Raw genomic sequence first — 17,692 nt, forward strand, 5'->3', positions numbered from 1 at the left:
TGCTGTCTCAGTTGTGGCTTTGTCATGGTTCGAGTCTCTTCCTAAACCCACTGGCCATCTCTGCTAGACTTCAGTATCACTCAGCTAACACACTGATGAAAATTTACCATGGTTTTAATCTAGTAAAACTGCCTACCATTTGAATAACCGCAGTTTTGCTGCAAATACCATGGTTAAACTAGGTTAGTGTAGCAAAACCATGGTTAATTTGTGGTTATCAGGGTTTAACTATAGTAACCATGTTTTATTAGTAGTAAAACCATGGTTATTTTTGAGTAGCAGAGATTGGTACCTCAAATATTCTGCATTGTAGGAGTTTTTAACATCATGGTCCCTATCTTGCACCCAGCACAATTGACTTTGTACACCGATGCATGTATCATTCCTATTTTGCACCTATTTTGTGGACTTTTCCCTCCACAGACGCACGTCGGTAAATTAGGAAATTAATTTGCGCTCCCGGGGGCGGTTCAGCGCAAAGAGGAAGCGTGTTCCGGCGCAAACTTTCTCTGGTGCTATTTTGCAGGTTTAGAAAACAATTCCGCCACTGACCAGGAAAAACCTAGTCTAAAGTCAGTGGCGGGTTGCACATGTCATTCATATGCTATTTTAAGGGCGCATGCTTGGCCATAATCAATGTAGCGTGTGCACAACACGCATGCACTTTTCTTATCTCATCTAGCCTACACACTAATGCAGCAGTTCTCATTTTTAGAAAACCATACATTATTACAAGGAACAATATTAACACACGAGGGAAATCATTGTTGTGTCCATGACGATGTGAAAAAATAGGCATAAATCTAGCTTACACATTTACCCAAATTATTATACGCCTGTTTAACCGAAGCTAATTTGGGTGGGTTTCTACCATCCCCATACAATGTCACTTCTCTGTCTTTTACGGCCCTGACGAGAACGTCGATCTCCTCGGCTGTGAACCGCTTCTGGCGTGCGCCTGGCAAATCCGCCGTTATAATAGCAATCCGCCATGGAACAAGCGCGCCTGCTCTTAAAGGGAATGTGAGATGACTCTCTGATTGGTTTATTTCATGTTACGCCCAAACCACACCTATGAATAATGAAGCTACTTCAGACCAACCCATTTTAGATTTGCGTCGGGCAAATGATTTGAGTCATTTGTCCCGCCGGTATAATAGCAACAGCGCCCAAGACCCGCCCACAAAGTTACTTGCGTTTCGCGCTTGATACTTGCGTTTCAGATCGTTAAAATAGGGCCCTATATGTACTGGTTTGTACCGAATCAGACATTCTAGAGTCATTTTCAATGTTAAAGGGTTAGTTCACCCAAAAATGAAAATTCTGTCAGTAATGACCCTCATGTTGTTCCAACCCCATAAGACTTTTGTTCATCTTCGGAACACAAATTAAGATATTTTTTATTAAATCTGAGAGCTGGATCACTCCTCCATAGGCTTCTTTGGGATCGAAACTTGCCGGCCCAGAAAGTTAGAAAATACAATGTTTAAAATAGTCCAATTGACTACAGTGGCTCAACCATAAGTTTATCAAGCGATGAGAATACTTTTTGTGTGTAAAAAAACAAAAAAATAACGACTTTACTCAACTATTCATTTTCTTCTGTGTGGGTCTCTGAGTGAGTTCCCATAGTGTAACAGCGCAGCGCTTCTGTGTTGTACATCAGAACGTAGGCTCACTATTGGCCGACGCTGGTCATGTGTGTGATGCGTGTGACGTACAATGTTCGTTTTTGCAAAGGCAAAAAGGCGTTTTTGCTTACCCTCAAAAAGTGACAACTTTAACATGCTATATAAAAAATATCTGTGGGGTATTTTGAACTAAAACATCACACACACACTCTGGTGGGGACTTCAGAGATTTATTTTACATCTTGTGAAAAGGGCATTATACCACCCCTTTAATCAAAAATATCTTAATTTGTGTTCCGAAGATGAACAAAAGTCTTACTTACGGACTTGGAACAACATGAGGGTGAGTAATTACTGACATAATATTTGGGTGAACTAACCCTTTAAAGTACCCTTTTGTATCCCAGTGCAATGTTGTGTAAAGAATACGACTTTTTCAGGGTCATGCGGTTGCGTTTCAATCGTCATTGAGAAGGTCCACTTTTGGACCTAGACTACTGAAGCATTTTATACACAATTCAAAGCATTTCTTTTTTATTTCAGGCCAAAGGAGATGTACTATCACCCTCTCTTACAAAATAGCAGTGCATATCCATTTAAGAGGCTTGCATCAACCTTCTAGATTTTTTTTTTCAATCTTCACCAATATGATGAAATATTTTTCCAATCTTTTAACCCATTTCAGCATCTAAAAGAAAACATTGTTCGTTTGCAGCAGAAAACTGTGTGGATGGAGTTTTTCTCCCAAAAAAAAACAACAACAACATTACAGGTTCCTTGTATTAAATTGGTCTTTGACGCCAAGCCTGCAGACCAAGTTTTTGCCGAATACTAATTTGCGTCTTCATCTGGGTGTTGATGTAGCTCAGTGTGTGCTTGTCCCTGTGGCGGAGCTGCATCCTCTTTGATGAAGACACTTGTAAAAAGCATCTGTGACTGTCGAACATGTGGGTGTGCAATGACAAACTGCCATTGGGGTCCCATTCCAACTTCACATGTCTCAGAAAAATGAAAAAAATCATTGCTATTCCTTCTGCCTGAGTGACAGAATTTCTGAATTCCAGAATTCACTGTAAAGTGACAACAACAAAAAAAGCTTTTTGAAGATAAAAGCACAATTCTTAATTGTTTATTCATAATTTTAACATTTCTAAATCCAATCTGTATAATTATAAACAATAGAGTGGTACCTGGATGACATATTTTTGTAGGTCAAACCGAAAGTGAGCATTACACTTGTTCCCTCGACAAAGGATTTTTCCATTTTCTTTTGAATTATTGCAGAAAATAAGGTATGCGACTAACAAAAGCTTATGATTCTTACATGTTTTTTTCATCGTGATAATCTTGACAAATTTTACAAAAATCCATTCAAAAAACCCACTGTCTTTCGGGATGATGAAACCGGAAGTGCTAAAATGCTTGTTTTCGGGTTTTAGCCTGCAAAAATACATCATCCCTGCAGCACTCTCTAAATATATTTAGCATAGTTTATTACAATATTTACTTAAACTGAATTAAGTAAATTATTTCAAAAAGATTTACCTTTAAAGGTGCTCAAAGCAATGTCACATGTTTTTTAGGCTGAAACATTTTTTGTCACATACAGCAAACATCTCCTCACTATCCGCTAGCTGCCTGTCCCCTGAACACACTGTAAAAAACGCGGTCTCTGTAGACAGCCCAGGCTCCACAAACGGCAACAAAAACAAACTGGCCCAGCCTGGACCACAAAACATAACAAACAGTGTTCCAGCCAATAACTGACAACAATGATCTGGGGGTGGGGTTTGGGGGGTTAGTGCATGTGCACATGAAGAGGGGTGTGGGGAGTGGAGGAGAGAGAAGCATGAAGAGGGAAGTTAGCTAGAGGAGAGATGTCCTAGACAATGACTAACGTTAAAAATGTATTTTCTTGAGAATTTTTATATGGCCGACACACGACCAAAGAGACGATCCTCCGATGAACAAATAACAAAGAATAGGGAAAGGAGAAGGAACGCAAAGTCCCGAATTTACATCGGAAAAGCGTTCAAAAAGGTGGCGAGAACTCCACTGGCAGAAGGGCTTCCAATTCGACATTCAGTTGGCTCTGTTTTTGATGTACAGGTGGGTAAATCCAGTTTGTTTTTTTCTAAATGGTTCATGACTGTTTCAGGAAGCACGGAAGGGAGAGGGAGGGGATGGGATGAGGAGGAGGGAGGGTCGAGCTAGCCTCCGTTTTGTTTGACAATACTTTGAACGTCAACAAGAAGTGACGTCACCCAGCATCGCTTAGAGCACCTTTAACAAATCTTCTTCTAAGTCTCAAGAAATGTAATTTGTGCATACTTACAGCGTACATCACAATCTGTTCTCTTTCAAAATAACTTGTTAATTGTTTTCGTGAGCCTGAAATTCTCTTTGTCATTTAAAACCTCTTCTTGGCACATATTTAATGTGACTTTGAAATTAAATGTCAAATGTGAATCGTAACTCCTCCACTGTAATTTATTTGTGACATTCATAGCTCCTCGCGTATATTTTTTCCCTCAATAAAAGAAAGGACAACGGAAGAGGACAGACAGTGCTTTAATGTCCACAGATCCACCCACCAGCATTCACTTCACATAAGACCGAACGCATCCAGGTGTTTACAGGTTTATTTTGGCACAGTGTTCTGGTCAATACTGTCCTCTATTATGTACACATTTGGACAAGCACCCTTTGTGAGGCATCTCAGAGCCTGCCAGTGAAAAAAAAGGGTTATTGACTTTGAACACATTGTTAAGGTAAGTAGGCCATGACCTGTGGGCTGGGCATTATGCCCACTTTTGCCCCACTTTTGACTTACAGCCCAAACTTAAGAACAAGCCCACTTACTGTCTAACAGGGATGGAGGGTGTAATTATTGGTCTGAATGATGCATTGTACAACATTTAGCTAATTAAAAATGAACCTTATTTTGATAGTAGAGTGAATGTGCTGACGTTAACGTAAGTATGCTTGTGATAGGTGCTATTTTCGATGATATGCTCCATGAATATATTAACAAACTGACACTTCACTGACACACTGAATTCATTTAGAGACAAATCACCTGCTGCCATTTCATGAATGCATGTTTGCTTTCAGAATGACCTAATCTAAGATTATAATTCATGCACATAGGTTATTTACAAAAAGCATTATAATTTATCATCAGTATGATGCATGTGCTAAATTTTGATTCAAATGTGGCAATGTTTTTTGATTTTGTCATCTTATGGGTCAAAATAAATCACTCGTGGTTAATTATCATAGAAATACGTCCTTTTTCTTCAAATAAAATGGAAAACGGGAGAACCACTGCAATAAGAAAGTTCAGTGAAGTAAAAGACAGCAGAGGATGCACGCGCTCACAGAGGAACAGAGCAGAGCGCGCGCGGAAGGGACGAGGCTCGCGCTGTTGCAAAACGAGCGGTACAAATACTACCCGGTGAATTACTTAGACTGAATTTATGAAAATTGAACTTATTAAAGTGCAGAGCAGATTTACACAATGACAGAACCGCAAGAACACATGACGCGAGGAAAATGTGGCGCCGTATCCTTTTCTGGCAACAGTTGAGACTTTTGTACGGGCTAAATTTCGCTTCACTGAGAGGGAAAATATGGAGAAATAGCATTTTACCGTCCTCATTTTCTACAGCGCTGTATTTCAAGCAGTTCTGATGAATCTGCAGAATCCTTTCCCGAGCGAACCGCCTCAGAAACAGAACCGCGCGATGATTACTCGTTTTGGAGAGCACTGGAACGTTTAACGCGTCGCTTCTGAGGTAAAACTGCGCGTCAAACGTTCTCCAAAATGTGCCAAGGCGACGCCGCACCTAAACAACGCACGGAAGGATTTCTGAAAGAAGCCGGCAAGCTCTTCTTAAAGCACTCGACCTTTCACGGATTAAGACATGTCTTTCTGAGCGGCTCGTACCCGCGCAGAGTCGCGTGGCTGCTGGCGTTTTTGACTGCGTTGGCGCTTCTTCTCACTTGGTCCTCCAACCGGGTCCGATACCTGCTCTCGTCGCCGGTGTACACCAAGGCGCAGATGGTTTACGCTAAACACCTCGTATTTCCCGCCGTGACGATTTGCAACCAGAACATCATACTGCCGCGACGTATGAAAAAACCGGACATCTTTAGCGCGGGACGGTGGCTCGGGCTCTTCGGGAAAAATTGGCAGGTGTCCGCAGCGGTTCGAGACGCGCTCGCATCGCACGATGACGGAACTAGTAGTGAGCATCCCTGGTCACCGTTATCTCGCATACTGGACTTCAACCACTTTCTGCCCCCTCCTCGAGACTCTCAGCCCTCCATGAGGCAGTTATTGGACCGTCTGGGGCATCAGCTCGAGGAGATGTTACTTTATTGTCGATTTCAAGGGAAGCTGTGCGGACCGCGCGACTTTAGCACCGTAAGTTTGTTCATTCAACTTTAGGATAAAAACAATGAAAGAATCGTAAATGCTTGCGTTCTGCTAGAGATGTTTTTTCCTTATCTTGCATTTGTTTAATTAAAAGTAAGGATTTGTTCACAATAGCATACTGCCATTTCTCGTAGCCTACTATTTTTGGAGTAGCCTATGCATATTGCACCACGCAAATTTGAGCATTTTTCAACTAATGTAATACAGACTGTGGGAGTTTGTATGCAGCTACTGTGGAATAGCCACTGCCTCTTGACCTTCCATGTCCATTGTAGGCTAACTAATTAAGTGCAAGTAATTTCAGCTGCAATTTTAATATCTTTAAAGACTCTGTATACAGACTTGGAAGATAAACAGTATACTGCATATTGCCTACTACTTTAAAAAAAGTAAACGACACATACTCTGGTTCAAATTTATTTGATAACGTTATTTTACAGTGTCCTTGTTACACGTTACATGGCGTTTATATACTATAAATTATGCATAAGTACATGTAACTAACCCTAAACTAAACGTAATCTTAATCCTAACCCTATAGTAGGCTACATAGTTAATTGATATTACTCAGTACTTAAATGTAGAATTACACTGTAACAAGGACACCTTACATTAAAGTGAACCCCTTTATTTTAAGGTGACAGTTACTTACTCAAATATACTGTGTAATAATAACTATGTGTCCTAGTTATGGTTAGAGTTTGGTTTAGGGTTAGTTGCTTATGTACAATTCACTATTATTTCTCTGAGTATACATGTAACAACATGTAACTGTGTTACCTTAAAATAAAGTTTAGTAACACTATTTTACAGTGTCCTTGTTATATGTTACATGTACTTACCATAGTAATAACAGTAAATTATGCATAATTACATGCAACAAAATCCTAATCCCACCATAACCCTATAGTAAGTACATGTAGTTGCTTAATATTACTCAGTACTTAAATATCTAATTACACTGTAACAATGACACCTTAAAATAAAGTGCAAACTAAAGTTTTTCCAATACTCTTACTGCTTTATATATTGTGTACTTTGGACAGTATGTGAAATTTCCATGTGTCCAAAATGTGTAGTATACAAGAGCACATTGCATGGAAAAATGGATACCACGTAATGCACTTGACCTTTTAATTTCCGGAGTGACAAATGTCGTGACATTGTCAACTGCATTTTAAACATCTCCACAATTTGGTCAGCATGCCAGATGTTTCAGACGTTTTTTACACGAAATTGAAATTAACTAATTTTTGTAATTAACTAACTGGATTAAACACAAAATAAAAAGATCACATGACAATGTTTGAAATATTTTATCATTGCACTCTCTCCTCTCATGCTACTTTTAAAAATAGTAGGCAAATACATTATCTTCTGCACTGTATTCAGTAAAACGTATGGTTGTGTTCTACATGGCCTCAGTCTTGACCCCATTTATCTAGGTGACTGCTTGGTTTTAAGATCGCTTTATATGCGCAATTATATTTATGTCAGTAAACAAATACAATGCCGCTCTAGTGTCATGTTGAACACATTTAACAATGTGACTCCAGGGATATCATCCTTGATATATTGCATCAGGAGGCCCTCAGCATCCCAAGAGCCTTATCTGCAATCTCCTCGCGTCCAGGTCGCACGTAATTTAGCTAAATGTATTCAGAACGTCGTATTTGCTGTAGAAATTATGATCCGTCATTTTGACGAGGGCAATGCCCCGTGAATATCTTTATTCTTCATTCTGCATAATGATTGCATTGCAAGTACGTGATTATAGAAGAAAAAAATGAGGAGACAGTCAAGGTGTGTATTTGGGAAATTATGACTGGATTTATGCGGCTCGTTACTTTTTAACACTTCAATTTTGCATTATTTTTTTAGGGGAATTGCTGGTGTTCAGCATGAATCATTTGACTGTTAGGCTTGAAGCATTTTGACTTGATTTGTAGTTCAGCATCAATGCAGCTGCTGTGGTAAAAGGCCACTTTCCCTATGGGCTTGTTTCTATTTAGTCAATACACACACACACACACACACACACACACACTACTTTAAACGTCTACATGTAGACAAAACTTTTGCTTTGTAATTCCACTTTTCTTTCTCTTGTTCACACATGAGCAGAGTCACTTTGTCTAGTTCAATTGCAGCACCTCTTCATGAGTCAGTCTCAAGGGTCTATACAGATACGCTTTCATTTAAATTGCATCTATCTTGTACTATCAGCACACTGGAGTCTGAGATTGAAGCGCCAGTCGAGCTTGAAGTAAACTGTAATTATCCTAACACAGTTCTCAACCACTTTGCATTTCTTCTCGCTGTAAAGGAAAATGTATTTTCAAGCAGAATAGAATAGCGCTCTGTTTTAAGTGCACACTATTGGTAAGAAGGGATTGTAAGTGAGTTTGATGAGTCAGCTGATGTGATGGATTTTAGGCCCTGTTTACACCTGGTATTAAGAATTGTTTTCGTCAATCTGATCACAAGCTAAATACAGGTGTAAACGGGGAATAAACGCTTTGAGCTTGTCCACTTTCAACCACTTCCAGAGGTAATCGAAAACACATTCGACTGGATTGCTTTTGTAGTGTGAACTCTCATGTGGTCGAATGCATTCAAACAGCCACAAAATTTGTCTACTCTCCGCCGACTGACCTAATGCGTGAACATTATGGGAAGCGCACTAGCCAGATAACTTTATCGGCTGGAAACCCAAGTTTGGTCTAAAAAGAGGAAAAGCGTACCAAGCACAATGTTCTCTCTGCATTCCTGATTTCTAACACTCACTCACAGCGTTCTGCTGGTCTTGCGTCTGTCAGAGCAGAAACTAAAACTGATGCTCTCCGTTTGTTTTTCTGTCGTCTCTTTTCACATCCATATGTAAATTGCATGAGCTTATTTCATCCATTAGATTGAAAGATCTGAAAAAGCCCATACATTTACCCGTCCATAGACCCTCTCCTTGAAGAAATCAGGACTGACGTGGTTGAAAGTGGACAAAAGGGACGGATTAAAACACCATGCGTCTCCTTCGTGATCTGATCGACCAAAACACATCTTAATACCAGGTGTAAACAGGGCCTTAGGTTTGTTCCATTCAGATGTTAATATTGTGTTATGTTAAATTGTGTGATGTTGTGTATTGTGTTATGCAATATTAATAATTGTTTATTATTGATGTATCTACCTTAAGATGAACTGTGGTGTGAAAAACGTTCCTCAAAGTGTCTAAAAATTATTACATACTTTTAATGAATCATTCATAGTGTTCTCTCACCCTCATGTTTTCTGACGTATCTCTAGTTGTATTTTTAATATGAAAACATTTTGCTTTGCATTCCTCAGTTTTGCAAATGAGAGATGATTTAAATGAGGATGACATCTCAAGGGAAAAGCCGCTACTGTGCTGCAGGTGGATTGAATCATATTGAGAATCAATGAGCCTTTGGCTCTAAAGGACGGAGTCCAGTGTGGAGACCTATCTGAGAGATTGACCTGAGATGACATTGAGAGATTGGAGCCTGTGTTTCTGTCCACAGGCAGTCCACTAACAGATAAATCGTAACCCCTTTAGCAGGCCTGGTGGTCCTAAATTGGCCATATTACCTCTCTATTACATCACTGAGTCTGCTGTCGATGTGTGCGACAGCCGTCAATAGAGGAGCCGGTATTGATTTTTGTGGCCAACTTTAGTTGAGGCACACCCTGTGGCCATCTTTGTGCCAGTATTGATTGCTGTCAGACCAGGAACACTAACCTCTCAAACATAACAAACACTTAAGCTTTTAAGATCAAACCCTCACACAGCTACCTGGAGACCAAGGGCTCTTCTGACTGAAGCTTTACCTTTAGTCTGAATACTTTAAAATAATTCTGTCTCATCCTCATGTGGTTCCAAACCCCCAAAATGCACCATGAAAGTAGTCCATATAGCTTTTACACTATATTCCAAATCTTTCAAAGCCATAAGATGGATTTGTTTGCATTACGACAGCCATAGATGGTTATTTAATCATTTTCATTAATTAAGGGCTTAAAATTGGGTCTTTTCTTGAGGCAAAACTATATTTCATGCAACGTGAGCAGAACAGATTTGTGTAATTTGTTCATAAAACCATACTGAGTTAAACTGTCATGTTCAATTGAGAGGTTTGCATATTCTGCCCACATTTTATGACTGAAGATTGTCTGATTTGGAAAGCATGTGACACGTTCAACAGCTTGACTTTGGCATCAATGTTACTGTATAATTGAGTCGTTTTCCGATTCAGCAGCCTTGATCTGATCCGTTGTGAAAGCGCAGAGCCATCGCACTTCTGAAGCCACCAGCTGCGGCAAAACGGACAGTGAGTTGTGCAGCTTATTAGACACGCAAGCTTTGCAATCAAAGTCTTTTGACAACTCTGACAAACAGCTTTAGCTTGCTAGGAGCTCGCCATGGTGCGCGGGCAGCCCTCGAGCGGGCGGCACAGTGCCATTTGGGTCTCAGTGAATTATTCATTTCAGAAGGCGCAACTGTCATTGCGCTGATCTTGATCAGTACTGATGGGTATATCAGTCACACTCGCGAGACACCGGAGCCGCGTCTTCTTCAGCGGTCTCACTTCTATCACGGTGAAGTGGAAGCTAATAGTGACGTATCGTCTTCTATTTCTGGCCCTGCTGCGTAAGGTGGATTGTGAAATTGCTTTGTGGAGTTGCAGGCATGTGGAAGAAAGCATTTAATAAATAAATAATAGTTTTGGTTTTTTTGTGTCTCGGGGTGCAATAAAAAAACAATGTGCAATTTTAAAATCACTCTTTCACAATTCATATTTCATGATAGACTTTTTTATAGTTTCTGCCTCCTTTTGTGTTGATAGATGTGTTGGGTTTTTAAAATACTGCCACCTATAATGGAACAGATTATGTTTCACCTTGAACAATATTTCCTTTTACATGCATTTTGTTATATGTATAAGTTCACATGTGCATGTGTAAAGCATATAAGTATATAAAACTAGTGATCTTTTACAATACGTTTGTTAAAACAATAGTTGACATTAAAAAGAAAACTAAGCATTTGTTAATCTTGATTAATTCATACAAATACTATTATTTATTAATATTAAAAGTTGTACAGTAGTGACTAATAATGAATAAATGCTGTAAAAATGCTGTATCATTTGTTGTTAGTTTATGATACCTAATACAGTTTTACATGGTACAAAATACAGTTTTAATTTATTAATACGGTTTAATTGCAGACAAATCAAGCGTAGGTCACATCAGTCAAGCTCTCAGATGATCCACGTCTAGGAATACGACACCTATCACAACATCCCTATAAGGTCTATTCAGTATCATTCATCTGCTCAGGAGCGAAGTACCCTCCTCCATCCCCAGCTCCCCCTTTCAACCACAGTCAATTTTGTTGGTTCTATTTTGTTCACCCTAAGGGGGTTATCGCTGCGCTCCCTGCTCTTATACATACTTTCTTAACCAGAACAGAACCATACCGCCAATCAGTACTGAATGCTAATTGTAAATCATCTTTGATGATAGTGGTCCTGACGGAAAAATATTTATGGTAAATCTTCTCAATTGACCCAACATTGGCACTTATGGAAAGAAGTTAATTCTTTTGAATTAGCTTGCAATGCATAACATTTATTCACTTCTTAAATCTTTCCCCACCAATGACGGAAATTTTCGGCTTTCCGTGTTTTCACTGTTATATGGTAGGGGGTGCTATGACACATATTCTGAAAGATTACTGAATCTCCTGATCAAAACACAGGCGAAGAAGAAGCAGAAACAAGCGTTATCATATGTAATCATATGCATACGTAAAATAACATGATCATCAACATTAAACAGCATATAAATCCAAACTGCCTAATGCTACTGAATAAAAAGTTGACTCAGGACAAGCGATAGGACTGTGAAGCTCTGGGGGTGTTGATGGACTCAATCTACTCCATCTGTGTTTTGATCATCATTCTGAATCCGATCTGGATGTAGTCTTTGTATAAAAAAAATACAAAATGTTGCTTTGAACTAACCCCCTTGACAAAAATAAGAATGTATGAAGCTACAATAAAATGTGTGTGTGTGTGTGTGTGTGTGTGTGTGTGTGTGTGTGTGTGTCTTTTGATGTATTGCATATTCAGCTATTCATACAACATTCTGGGGGCCCTGACATTTTTGTGAAAATGATTTTTAAAAATGCTGAAAGAGGTCCTTGAAAGTGCTTGAATTTATTTTGTGCAAGACGTTTTCTGGAAAAAAAAATCATATTATTCCCTCCAGTCCACTAATGTGTGATTTCGCCAAAACTTTGTGGCCTATGCATACTAGCTTGCTTGATTTACGTTAGTTACACGCATTTACGCGTTACGTTAAGTGTTTCCCGCGTGAGGTACTTTGTGTTGTACATTGACATGACGTTCACGCTTGGTCGAAAGTACTACGATGGTACCTCAACATTTGTTGTTGGACACAAGAAATGTGTCCCCATATTAAGTCCTTGAATTTTAGGGTATTGGACCTGGAAAGACCTTGTAAGGTCATTGAATTTGAAGTTAACTAAGGTGTGGGAACCCTGTAAGAAGATGTGACCATCTTCATTGCATTTTAAAGTACTCATGGCTTTTTACACAGACTTTATTTAATTTTCAAAGAAACCGCTGATTAAGACTGTGAGTTCTCCGCGCCTCCCCTGTGAGTCACTTCCAGTAAACTGAGTCTTTGAACAGCGTGTGCCAACTGACAGCGTCCTACTGGGAGATCAGAGCGTTTCGCTCCCTCAAACTCCCCTCAGCGTCCAGAAAGTTTTAAAGCCGTTTCATTTTTCATAAAGTCCCTTTACAAAGGGCAGAAATGATGATGTATTATTGATGTCTTCATTCCCAGTGGAAGCTGTTCTCTTGTATTAAAGCAACAGAGACACACAAGATGCTTTCGCACTAAAAATTTAACGCACCTTAGAGCTCCGTTTGAGTTCATTACTTATTTGGTAGTGTTGTTTTGGTGAAGCATCACCAGTGCTGTTGCTCTGATTTAGGGTTTAGTGATGTGTTCAAACCCTTAACATAAAGTAATTTAAGTAATTTTATGAATGCTGAAAATGTTTACAATAGCCAAAAGGCTTCACAAAAGCCACTCTACAAGGAAAATGAGTCAGGAACACACTGTATGTGTCTGACTGGAGTATTTTTGAGTTATTTTGAGGATAGAAATTCACTAGTTTGAAAACTAGTCTTTCCATTCACTAGTTTGAAAACTAGTGAATTTCTATCCTCAAAATAACTCAAAATAACTCAAAAATACTCCAGTCAGACACATACAGTGTGTTCCTGACTCATTTTCCTTGTAGAGCGGCTTGTGAAGCCTTTTGGCTATTGTGAACATTTTCAAAAGCTTTGTTAGCATATTAAGGTCGTCATGAAGGCACATTCTTTTGAAATACCGAGCAGGCATCCGCACTCAATGGCCCGACGGCCTCGCTGAGGAAACTTCATTGTGAAGTTTCTCAGAAAAACTCCACAACACTTCCACTAGCATCGACTCTCCTGGGTCCCAAGGTCAACGCCGCCGTAACCAACTACTCTGTGTTGCCACTGTTACCACAGCAACTTGTCTTGGCAACAGCCTTGCTTATGTTTGCTAAATGCTTCATAGGCTGTTATCTCATCAGGAGTAGTTTAGATGTTGAAGAAGCTCTGGAGCACTTATTATCGGTAATGGCAAAAGAGAACAATTGCTCTGATGCATTTAAACATGTTTGTTTGGAAGAGGCAAGAGCTTTTAAAAGCATTTTTGTGGATGTTCTTTTTGGGCATCATATGTGCTTTTTGAACGTTCAAATCGATTCTTTAACTTTGTTTGTTGCCCAAAATGCTGTCTAGGTAAGCAGCACACAAGTTTTTTGAGATATGGCCTATAATCACCTGTCATAATATTCTGTCATCATTTACTCATCCTCAAGTTGTTCCAAACCTGTATGAATTTCTTTCGTCTGCTAAACACAAAAGAAGATATTTTGAAGAATATAGGTAAACAAACAGTTGATGGACCCCATTGACTTCCATAGTATGGAAAAATATACATTATGGAAGTCAATGAGGTCCATCAACTATTTGGTTACTTATATTCTACAAAATATATTATTTTGTGTTCAGCAGACGAAAGAAATTCATACAGGTTTGGAACAACTTGAGGATGAGTAAATGATGACAGAATTAAAATTACCCATTTAACTGAACTATCACTTGCCCAACTGGGACAGTGCTAGAGTTTTTGATCATGAATAAGTATTTATTTTATGCATTGCAAACTTAAATATTTGGTTTTCTGTGGCATTTGGTTGGGAATTTTACTTGTCAAATTTTCATTAAATGATCTAGCGTTGGTTTTGTTGAATGACTGTTGTAAATGACCATCATTTTACAACAGATGTGTTTATGAATATATTTCTTATATATTCTTAATTAGTCTTAATTATAATACTGATACTATAAAATATCATTTGTACATGTGTACAGAGTTATATAATTAACACAAAAAAATACATTTACCATTTATTTTATAAAAAAAAAAAAGAAAAGTGTTGTGGTTTGTTTTGTTAATGGGCCTTGTGCCGCTAATTCTGAACATGATTCTTTTACTGTATGATTCATTGCAATGCGTCAGTTTTGGCATTTTTTTAAAAGCATGTTTGAAGAATGTCAGTCATTGACCCAAGGATGTCTAGAATCTCATAGAAACTCAGAAGAGAATCTGTATCTCTTTCCTTTTTTTTTTCTTTTTTTTGTCCTCGCCAGGATGTGTAAAATGCTCCATCTGTGCATTAGCTGAATCAACCATTCATCTGTCTGTCTGCAGCATTTCATCACACACAAACTGATATCTGACACATCTTTCAATGTCTTTGAGAGGTTTCTATCTCAAAGAGAAAGCTGTCTGTAACACATTGCATTTCTTTCACATTGATGTCATTCCCTGGAGAGCTGCTGCCATTTTCTTTTGTTACTATGTTTTCTAAAGATGTGGCCGTTTCATTTTCTCCCAACTAAAATTTCTCGTATTTGTCCACGATGGTAATCAGGTGGTCCCGCAGCGAGGTTGTGTTTCTGAGACGCCCCACACTCCATATCCTGCTCTCTGTGATCTGATTAGATGTCCATTAGTTCAGTTTCAATTAAGACTGGCAGCATGAGCACCTCTGCCCGAAAGTAGACTACGTCTCCAGTTAGAGATGCTCTATAATTAATCAAACCATTTCCTGAAACCTGACTTAAAGCGGGAAGTGCAACTGAGTCATTCCTGTTGTGAAGTACCTTTGAACTTTAATGAATATACTTCAGTTGGCAATTAAGATGAATAAAAGGCCTTTATAAATTGAACACCTCAACTGTATTACTTATAACTAGACTTTTTATTTATAATAATTCCACATTTATTGACAAGCATTTGATGAATTTATGTGGCTGTGATCACTAGAAAATCTTTAAACACAATTCTGTCTATTGCTTGCTTTTGACGAGTGAGAAAAGTGTAACAGACAAAAAAATGTATCCATCATTGCTAAACAATTATCTCTGTTTATTTCAGATCTTCACACGCTATGGAAAATGCTACACCTTCAACTCGGGACAGGACGGACGGCCACTGCTGGTCACTATGAAGGGAGGGATGGGTAATGGCCTGGAGCTGATGCTGGACATCCAGCAGGACGAGTACCTGCCCGTGTGGGGAGAAACCGGTACGACTCACTAACCCCAGTAAACTCATGTGTCTTCTCTGTTTTAGATGAGATCCCATCATACTGACCGGCACAAATGTAAACAATTGCCTCATTTGTGTCTGTTTTTACATCTCCTAAAGAACTGTAGAAGAGATGAAGTTACTACTTACATTGCATCTAGGTGGAACCATTATTTCCCCTGAAGAATGACAGACCTTTCTTTAGGGCTGTCACGATTCCTTGATTTTACCCGTGTCGAATACCAGAAGTAGCACATTCCACAGACGAGAATCTATGAACCGCATTATTAGACCGTTTTGTAAGGCTGCATGATGTATTAAAAACATTTAAAAACCATACTATAACATAGTGCCATTGTGAATTCACAAAGGCTGTGATTCAATTAAATAAATATATGCGCTGCAGGTTTAAAATGAAATTATTTGCATGCGTGTAGGTTAAGTGTGTCTCAGAGCAGCTCCGTTCACTGTAATTGCTGCTTATCATTTACATGCGTGGAGCATCTCAAATTCCATCTCTGCTTATGCTGTGAGTTAAGTTGGCTTATAAGCCAAAATAACGTTTATCTGGGAACACAATATGCACAATTTCATCAAATTTGTAACATAAATAATTTATAAACCATACAGTATGCCAACACAGGAGAATGCATCAGTGTATTTATAAAGATGCTGTAGTGGCTGTAGTATTACTTTCGTAAACATTTAGCCAAAATTTGAAGGATTTGATTGCTATAAAGTGTAACAACAACAGACTCCCTCTACAGGCACATTTGTTATAATCCATAATGTACATAAGACGATTGTCCATATTATGTATATTATGTATTTTAACAGTGTTGATCTATAAAACCATACGATTACTTGCTTTTTTGATACGTTATTTGAACCAAATATTATTGCCTCATTTTTATTCTATGTGTATTTTATGTCATTTTAAAGGCTTAGCTCTTTGCTTAGGTCAATTTTATTACCACAAATAATACCTGATTAATCGCCAAAATAATCGACCGATTACTCTTAGTAAAATAACAGTTAGTGTCAGTCCTAATCTTTTTCAGATCAGATCAACAGTTCTCTAGTTTTACACTTCTGATTCACCAAGAGAAATTCACACTAAAATGATTCCAGCTGAAACTCTTGGGAATACACTCATTTTTCCTGGCAGATTTGCATAAAAGCTGTCTAAACGTCAATAATCTGCTTATGAGGGTTTAGTTTAGGATTAATCTTTGTTTGCTAGACTGGCGCTCTGACTTTAATATTAAGCAAAAAGGTTAAACTGAACGGACTGTGAATGAACTGTTAAATGATGTTGTAAAGCTCACCGCAAGGGACAGAATTAATGCAAATCAATGAAAATACTGCTATTGGGCATAGACACACAAAAACACTTGCACATTAGCTCTGTTCCAAACATTGCATAAACCCCCTACATAGATAGCTCCCTTTTTAGGCAGTATCCTAACTGAAATATAAACTGGTTTGAAACACTCGACTAGACGATTCAATGGAGTTTATTCTTAGTGTGTTGCTAATATTGAAACAAACATAGGCAAAATAATATTTTTTTTATTAGATTAAACCATTTTATGCCTTAAAGTTCCTCTGTAGTCAATCATTTTATCCCTTAAAACTCACCTTGAATCACCAAAATGACATATTTAAACGTTTTTTCCCTGAAAAAAAATCCGTTATGCCTTAAAATATCTTGAATGTAACTCTACACCCTTGCCTCATTTATCATACGCGGTTCTCTGAATATGCAAATGAGCCCCGCCTCCACTCACTCACCGCAGCTCAGAGATCCACTCCTTGATGATCACACGTTGATCTGATTGGTTACAATGTAGTTTGTGATGTCTGAAACAAC

General features: G+C 38.6%; 1 protein-coding gene across 4 annotated transcripts in view; it reads left to right on the forward strand.

Moving 5' to 3' along the window:
* asic1b (acid-sensing (proton-gated) ion channel 1b) overlaps window positions 1-17,692 on the forward strand; it is a 178,056-nt gene that overhangs the window by 139,488 nt on the left and 20,876 nt on the right. For 2 of the 4 annotated variants that reach the window (XM_079890643.1, XM_079890645.1), the window contains exon 3: window positions 15,667-15,817. In XM_079890643.1, the coding sequence (XP_079746769.1) occupies window positions 15,667-15,817 (151 nt within the window). Of the gene's footprint in view, window positions 1-4,990; window positions 6,061-15,666; window positions 15,818-17,692 lie in introns of those variants that run through there. The other 2 variants (XM_079890642.1, XM_079890644.1) reach the window with 2 other exon arrangements.

The sequence above is a fragment of the Squalius cephalus genome, assembly GCF_949319135.1.
Source record: "Squalius cephalus genome assembly, chromosome: 13".
Classification (NCBI taxonomy): Eukaryota; Metazoa; Chordata; class Actinopteri; order Cypriniformes; family Leuciscidae; genus Squalius; species Squalius cephalus.